This window comes from Macaca mulatta, chromosome X (genome assembly GCF_049350105.2).
Source record: "Macaca mulatta isolate MMU2019108-1 chromosome X, T2T-MMU8v2.0, whole genome shotgun sequence".
Classification (NCBI taxonomy): Eukaryota; Metazoa; Chordata; class Mammalia; order Primates; family Cercopithecidae; genus Macaca; species Macaca mulatta.
Genome location: NC_133426.1, coordinates 91,509,655 through 91,518,679, shown reverse-complemented (window position 1 = coordinate 91,518,679; position 9,025 = coordinate 91,509,655). Strand labels below are relative to the sequence as shown.

General features: G+C 38.4%; 1 protein-coding gene across 4 annotated transcripts in view; it reads right to left on the bottom strand.

Annotated features, from left to right (window-relative positions):
- Window positions 1–4,044: 4,044 nt before the first annotated feature.
- Window positions 4,045–9,025, bottom strand: part of APOOL (apolipoprotein O like) — an 82,660-nt gene continuing 77,679 nt past the window's right edge. For all 4 annotated transcript variants that reach the window (XM_077988099.1, XM_077988096.1, XM_077988098.1 and 1 more), the window contains one exon: window positions 4,045–4,622. In XM_077988099.1, coding sequence (XP_077844225.1) covers window positions 4,534–4,622 — 89 coding nt within the window. In that variant the 3' untranslated portion in view covers window positions 4,045–4,533. The remainder of the gene's footprint in view (window positions 4,623–9,025) is intronic.

Sequence of the window (9,025 nt, the reverse complement as noted above, 5' to 3'; positions counted from 1 at the left end):
ATATTGGTGTTTGAATATATTCAGATCTGAGGTTTTAAAAAATTCATTTCAGGCTGGGCACAGTGGGTCACGTCTGTAATCCCAGCACTCTGGGAGGCTGAGGTGGGCAGATCATGAGGTCAGGAGATCAAGACCATCCTGGCTAACACGGTGAAACCCCATCTCTACTAAAAGTACAAAAAAAAAAATTAGCCGGGCGTGGTGGCAGGTGCCTGTAGTACCAGCTACTCAGGAGGCTGAGGCAGGAGAATGGGGTGAACACGGCAGGTGGAGCTTGCAGTGAGCCGAGATTGAGCTGCTGCACTCCAGCCTGGGCAACAGAGCGAGACTCTGTCTCAAAAAAAAAAAAAAAAAAAAAAAAAAAAATTCATTTCAAATACTGGAGATAAATTCTGAAGAGCTTACTTATGAAAAACTAGCAAGTAAACTGCTTCCCTACCTTGAGCAGCTTAAGTACCACTGCCTCCTTGACATCATCCCAGTACTACATTCTACCTCTGAACATCCATAGCTCTTTGGTTGTGCTTATCTTAGGGAAGATACCACATACAACACTGTATTTCTGTTTCCCTCTTTCCTAGTAGAGTGTAAGTCCTTTGAAATAATTCTAACTTTTGTGTCCTGTGCTGCAACCAGCATAGCAGAACATGTGAATTCCTACTACCTACCAGGCACTTCATGGGCATAGAAACTACACAAAAATTATTCAATGATATCCACAAGGAACCTTGTCTATGAGAAAATGTTAATTACATAAATTGTGTAAGTACCGTATCTATAAATACCACCTATCACTTGCTAGTTTTTCATAAGTAAGCTCCTCAGAATTTATCTCCAGTATTTGAAATGATTTTTTTAAAACCTTGGATCAGATCTCAAACACACTCATATTTAATCAAATCTAAGACATATTATATACCTTTATTTTTTATTTGTTTATTTTTTGAGACTGAGTTTTCTTCTTGTTGCCCAGGCTGAAGTGCAATGGCATGATCTACGCTCACTGCAGCCTCCACCTCCCGGGTTCAAGTGATTCTCCTGTCTCAGCCTCCCAAGTAGCTGGAATTACAGGCATGCGCCACCATGCCGAGCTAATTTTGTACTTTTTTGTGTGTGTTTTTAGTAGAGACAGGGTTTCACTATGTTGGTTAGGCTGGTCTCGAACTCCTGACCTCAGGTGATTCACCCACCTTGCCCTCCCAAAGTGCTGGGATTATAGGTGTGAGCCACCATACCTGACCATATCATATACCTTCAATTTTTAAAAAAAGGCGAGCAAAGTCGCTTATGTCTGGTTGGCTGAGGTGGGAGGATCACTTGGGGCCAGGAGTTTGAGACCAGCCTGGGCAACATAGCAAGATCCTATCTCTAGAAGAGAGAACATCTAAATTGTACCCTAGAGGATTGAGAGAGGGAACACAACACCGGAATTGGACTTGTAGGATGGGTAGAAGTTAGAATATGGAGCAGGATAAGATGGAAGAACATTCTAAGAGGACACACTAGCACACGCAGAGAAAGAGGCAATAATAGCAAGGCATGTTCAAGAAACAAATGGTATATCATAAAGACAGTATAATACACATTAGCAGTAGGGTGGGTAAGGAGAGGGAAGATAGGATTAGAAGGTAAGCTGGAATCAGATATGAAGGGCCTTGTATATCAAACTAAGGAGCTTTGATTCTGCAAGCAATGATGAGCCACTAAAGATTTCAGAAAGACAACTATTCATTATAGTTGTCAGGAAGACAACTATGTCATAATAGACAAATAGGTTAGAAGAATAGGGTAGCAGACACTGTATGACCTGTTCCCAACCCCTTACCCCTTGCCTTCCTCATCACGGGAAAATAAACACGATTTCCCTACTCCCTATCTTCCTTAGGCTAAGTGTGTGGCTATATGACAAGTACTGGTTGAGATATACACAGAGGTCTTCTGAGGAGATTCTAAGAAAGCATTTACTTTTCTGATAAAAGGGAGTCAGAAGCATCTTGTGTACATTTTTATCTGCTATTTCCTACTTTGAATGTGTAGCTGCTCCCTGGAGGTACAGCAGACATCTTGTGACCATGAGGTGACAAACCAGCATGCTGTAGAGTACAGAGTGGAAAGAGAAAAAGTCTATGTCCTTAATAGCACCGATAAGCCACTGTCCCAACCCTATACTGCCTAATTCTAGGCTATAAATAGGGCTTTTTTTTTTTTTTTTTTTGCTTAAGATAATATTAAGTACTTAACTAGTTTACTGTCACCTGCAAGCAGAACATATTCTGAAATGAGAGAAAGCAAGATTGACAGTGAGCAAATTAGCCTGAAGGCTACTACAGTAACCCAGAAAAGTGATGATGATGACTTGAGGGAGAGTAATTATAGGATTAGAGAAGGTAGAATAGATTTGAAGGAGTGGGAGGTAGAGACAATTTTGTTTTAGGCATATTGACATTGGCATATCTATGGGATGTTAGATGAATATAACTAATAAGTAGAAATAAAGGTCTACAGCACTAGAGAGCTATGGGGGTTGAAGATATGAATAATAAAACAAATGGTGGCTGAAGCCAGTGAAGTCTGTTAAATGAAAATGAGAGTGCATATAGAATGAGAAAATAGGACTAGGGGGCCGGGCGCGGTGGCTCAAGCCTGTAATCCCAGCACTTTGGGAGGCCGAGACGGGCGGATCACGAGGTCGGGAGATCGAGACCATCCTGGCTAACACGGTGAAACCCCGTCTCTACTAAAAAAATACAAAAAACTAGCCGGGCGCGGTGGCGGGCGCCTGTAGTCCCAGCTACTCGGGAGGCTGAGGCAGGAGAATGGCGTGAACCCGGGAGGCGGAGCTTGCAGTGAGCTGAGATCTGGCCACTGCACTCCAGCCTGGGCGGCAGAGCGAGACTCCGTCTCAAAAAAAAAAAAAAAATAGGACTAGGGATGAAACTTGAGCAGCCTCAGCATTTAAGGGATTCAGAGCAAGAGAAAAAAATGAAGAATAACAAAAGCAGGAAAAATAGAAAGCAAAGGGATAAGTGAGTTTCATGGAGATAGTGGTGAAGAGTCAATAATGACATAAAAATTCAGGTAGGGGCTGGGTGCGGTGGCTCACGCCTGTAATCCCAACACTGTGGGAGGCTGAGTCAGGCACAGGCTTGAGCTCAGGAGTTCGAGACCAGCCTGGACAACATGGTGAAGTCCTGTCTCTACCAAAAATACAAAAAAATTAGGCAAGGTGGCGGGTGCCTTAGTCCCAGCTACTCGGGAGGGTAAGATGGGAGGATTGCTTGATCCTGGAAGGTGGAGGTTGCAGTGAGCTGTGTTTGTGCCACTGCACTCCAGCTTGGACAACAGAGCAAGACCCCATCTCAAAAAAATTTAAGCAGGTATGGAGGTCAGAATGTCACAAGGCAGAGAGGACTTGAAAGTAGGGAAAAAAGGCATAATATTTACTTTTGTCAAAAAGTAACAAGTACTTTTTAAAGAAGTATAACAATTATAGGAAGGAGAGAGAAAAAATAGTTCAAGGGGAGAGGTCAAGTTAAGGAAAGGTTTTTGTCTTGTTTTGTTATTGTTGATTTAAGACAGAGAACACCTGCAGCTATGTAGAAGTGGAGGAAAAGAAACTAGTAAAAAGAGAAACCAAAGACTGGAGATTAAACAGGGTGGAATATGGTCTTAGATAGGAACGAATGAGATCAAGAACACAAAGAGAAGTATGTCTTAGGAAAGGGGGATGCATGGCTAAAAAGAGGTAAGTCTTGAAGGTAGATGGGAAGAAGTTGGGAATGGTCATGTCTAATAATTTACTTTCTTCTCTATGAAACAGGAGGCACAGTCAACTTTGACAGTTATAAGAGGTTTGAGGAGAATAAAAGGTTTGTAATACCTCTTCTAGGGAAAACAATAGTAAACCACTCAGGAACCAGTAGAAGGATTGCCAAGCAGTATTAGGAAGCCTGTGTAGCATATGGTCCTCTCAAATAGTTAGAGATGTTTTCAGATATTTAAGAGGAATAACATTAACAAAACCAAGAGACAAAGCCAAGCTTAAGTCCCATAAAACATAGATATTTTATTCCAGCTCTAGGAAACGGGGAAAAAAAAAAAAAAAGAGGGAAACACATCTTTCCACACACCATTCTAATTTAACTGACATTAGTCTGGGAAAGCTAGAGCAGAAATATATGTTTATATGTATAAATATGTATGTCTTTATACATACATATATGTATTTTCAGATTTTAATCTCACTGGAGTTCATGTCTTCCTTTTTTTTTAAAATGCCCTTAAAGGTCATCAAATGCAAGCTAATACTTCTACCTAAGTCTCCTCATCAATCATTTAACATTGTTTGCATTGCATTGTTTGTCTGTTAACCACTTATGTAATTTATCAAATTGTACATTTGGATATGTAAGGGAAAAACTTGGTTTAAGTAATACTCTATGTATCAGTTACCCATTACATGATTTTTTTCATCATTATTTGCAACGTCACACATCTTGTAGTTTTCTATGTAGTCTCTGTATGCAGTCTACTTCAGCTTCTAGTGCTGTACATATCTATATCTTCTGGGTGGGACTGCCCGTGATCCATGAGCTTGGGGTCAGGCATAAACTGTGTTGCACCTGATAAAGTATTAAAATGAAAAAAAAAATTAGTCACTTAACAAATTTATTTTTCATACTGGGAAGACAGCAGTGAACAAACCAGATAAAAATCTCTGGTGACATAGACCTAACATTTGAGTTAGGTGAGACAAACTAATTAAATATATATCAGATGATGGTTAAGTGTTATGTGAAAAAATGAAACAAGGAGGGATATATGGAGTGCTTAAGTGATTTGTAATTTTAAATAGGGCAGCCAGGGAAAGCCTTCCGAAAAGGTGATATATGAGCTGAGAACTGAAGGAGGTGAGGGTGTGCACCCTTATAGATACCAGCAGGCAATGCCTTCCAGGATGAGCAGACAGCAAGTGTAATGGACCTGAGGTATATCTGAGGAACCAATATGGCTGGAACAGAGTAGACAAATGTGGTGTATGTAGGGGTGGCGGCAAGGCAGTGAGAGAGAGAATGATAGGAGATGTCATCAAAAAGACAACGGAAAGCTAGGTCACATAGGGCCATGGTAAAGATTTTGGCTTTAAGTGAGATGAGAAGCTACTGGACAATTTTGAGTAGAGGAGTGAATGATGCTATGTTTTTTAAAAAGATCACTCTTGGCTATGGGGAAAAGAAACTACAGGGAAACTGCAGGGAGACCAGTTAGAAAGCAATTACAGTACTCCAAAAGACATGCTGAGAGGGCTTTAGTTACAATGGTAGAGGTAGAAGTGGAGAAAAGGTACCAGATTCTGGATAATGCTGAAGGTAGAATGGACAAGATTTCCTAAATGCATTGACTATGTCTTATGAGCGAAACTCTTCAACTTGAGGAACCGGAAGAATGGAGGTGACATTTACTGAGATAGAGGAAAATGTGGGAGAAGCAGGTTTACGGGAAAACAAATGAATCATTAAGTGTTGGATGTGTTAAATTTGAATTGCTTACTTAACATCTGAGTACAAATGAGTTAAGATTAGGAGATGTTAAAAAGGTTAGGAGAATGTAGGAAAGAAGACTAAGGTGGAAAGCCAGTGAATGAGGTAAGAGAACCAAGAGCAAGAGATATCCCACAGGCCAAGTGAAGATATTGTTTGAAGGAGGAAGGAATTTAACCTGTATCAAAGGTTACTGATGGATTGCATAAGATGGAGATTGAGAATCAACTCCTGGATTTGGCAAAGTGTGGATCACTGGTGAACTTGACAGGCTTCCTGTGTCCCCGGCAAGCAGCTAAGTTATTTTCATGCATTATCTCATAATCCCACCATGAAGTAGATACTATTTTTACATTGTCCTTATTTTACAGATAAGAAAATTTTAATTTGGAGAGGTTAAGTAACTTGACCAAAGTCATTTGGCTGATATGTGGTGGAGCCAGGAATGAATTCACATTTGCCTGACCCCAACATAACAACCCAGGCTCTTCTTTAAAATGATGTTTGTAGCAGTAAAAATCTCATACAACTAGTTTTAGTACTAAACAAGATAATGCACACAAACTGCTGCATATAATACTTGTGCATGGTAAGTAGGCAAGAGACAACTATTTTATATTTACTTTATGACATAATACTACAAACATTTTTTCAGAAATTTGTTTTTATTTTAAATACGTTCAAAATAGGATTCATTTTAAAATTAATTTTATTACATTTGGGAACCATACCTTTTCTGCATAAAAGAATTTAGTTTCCAGTTTTATAACGAAAACAAAGGAGAGAAATTGGAATATAATGATTTATCTTAAACCTATCTTTTCTAAAATGTATTTTACAGTGTGACACACCTATGTGTAACTTCATCACCAAATATATTAACCAAACAACCAGATTCATAAGTAATTAGTATTCATGATGGTGCAGGTAATGCAGCTCTCCACAGAATAAATTCTTAACCTCTTGTCTCTTTGGGGGTATGTTATAGAACTCATGTAATCTATTAACTTGGATGAGGAAAATTTGTCATTATTTTCACTTACCTCTGACTTAAATGGACATTTTCTTCAATAATGAATACAGGCAACAAAACACAATAGTAACAGCAGTGCCTCAGATTTCTTTGTCACCAACAGAAATCACAGGTATCTTATTACATTATAGTTGCAGATTATCTCAAAATATTCACACTCACCGCTACTTAAAAATTAAAAGTCATTAGACCTATTGTTAGATGCTGTTGTTTAATACACTTAAGGAAGTTCATACATTACTATGTGTTTTACTTTCTGCATTTGAAAACATTCTGAGAAGAGTTTGTAGCAAAAAAAATGGTTAGGAATCCACTGGTGGTTCTGCTGTATCTCTACTGCCATCTGGTGGGTACCATTGCTCAGTACAAGTGAAAAGAATGGTGCAACAAGTTTTTTTATCAAGCAGAAAACACTATATAGTAGGCATGTGACAAATAATTATTTTATATAAATCTCAATGTGTCAAATTTGCTTAACAGTGTTCATCAACTAAGTTATTTAGCACTTCTAAATACTTCCTTAATTTATATTCTTGTCCAAAGTTTGGTGAAAGATCTACCTTACACCAATTTCCTGAATTAGAAAGATTTTTTTGCCTTTAGATCACTCCTCAAAATTTCTTAAAAGGCTTCAAGATTTTAATTTATTCACAACTTAAAACAGAGATTCTTAGCGAGAGTAGTATGTAAAAGAATCCTCTGAAAAGCTCTTCCTAAAATCCACCTGCTTAGAGGCCTCACCTCTGGAGATTCAGATTTATAATTCTTCATAGAGTCTAGACCTATGAATTTTGAAAAACAGCACAAAACCCTCAAGTAATTGTGATATGGATCCCTCTGGTTTAGAACCACTTAGCCTGTCATTTGATTTCTATCTTTTTAAAAAGCTTCATCTCAAAGGCCGGGCGTGGTAGCTCAAGTATGTAATCCTAACACTTTGGGAGGCCGAGGCGGGCGGATCACAAGGTCAGGAGATCAAGACCATCCTGGTTAACATGGTGAAACCCCGTCTCTACTAAAAATACAAAAAATTAGCTGGTCATGGTGGCAGGTGCCTGTAGTCTCAGTTACTTGGGAGGCTGAGACAGGAGAATTGCTTGAACCCGGGAGGCGGAGGTTACAGTGAGCCGAGATCACACCACTGCACTCCAGCCTGGGTGACAGAGTGAGACTCCATCTCAAAAAAAAAAAAAAAAAAAAAAAAAACACACACACACACACACACACACAAAACACATTTCATCTCATGCTCTTATAAGCAACTAAGAATTGTATCTTTCTTAGAAATTTCTTCATTTCTTGAGTGGATTAAGGGCTCTCTTACCCTCCCAAAGAATAAGCTGTCATAAAACTCTTCTTGAATCTGAATGCCCTAATCATCATAATGCATTCCTTCGCAATTTTATGTTTGCTCTCTAATAAGAACCATTTCTGCTTAAAGCTTTTTAGAAGATTTTTCAAAAAGTTGGTGTTATAACAAATAGGAAAGAAATATGTTTAAAGTTGTAAGACATCACTGAATTATATCTCAAATAACATGTGATAATTTAGTTCACATGTTATCTCATTGATATTTTAAGCAAGTTAGGTACAAAAAAAAGGGGACAGATAACTAATAAATTACAGAGTGAAGTTAGGATTGTTACAAATTCTCTTTTGGTTTCTTGTGTATAAAATCAGGGTAACATTCAGCATGCAGCTTCTTAGCAACTCAAATACTTAAAGACACTAGTCACTATAAAGTACTTTCTCAAACTTTTCCATTCCTTTTTTCTCTGTGTGCTTCAGTTTGGCTATTTTTTATTGATTTGTCTTTGAATTCATTAATTCTGTGCTTTCTGGTATATAGTCATCTGTTAAACCCATCCAATGAGTTCTTAATTTTGGGTACTGTATTTTTCACTTCTAGAATATCCACTAGAATTTTTTTTAACAGATTCCAAGTCCCTGTGACATTCTCCATCTTTTCATCCATTTTGTCCATCATTTCTTTTTTCTATTTCATGTATTAATTATAGTTATTTTAAAGTCCTTTTCAGTTAACTTCAATATTTAGGTCATCTGTGGGTCTGCTGTTATTGTTATATTTATTTATTTTTTCTTTTGACTGTCAGTCACATCTTCTTGCCTTTTTGCATAACTAGTATTTTGTTTGTTTGTATAGTGGACATTTTGTATAAAAGAAAGGTAGAGGCTCCAGAAGATAAAGGGCACCAGACAGGGGTGCCCTTTATCTCTTTAGAAAGGGCAAAACACTTGCTATCTCAATCTAGTCAGGCATTGAGCTGGGTCTGGGCTGCGTTCTAATTTTAGTAAGAGTCAGTTAACCTCTGGTTCCTCCCAGTTCAGGTATGGCACTCCCAAGCTTCTGACTGACAGTCTGACTAGTTTCTGTCTCCACAGCACCAAAAAACTGTAGGAAATCCGGTTTTGCCCTTAAGAGGTTTTGAGT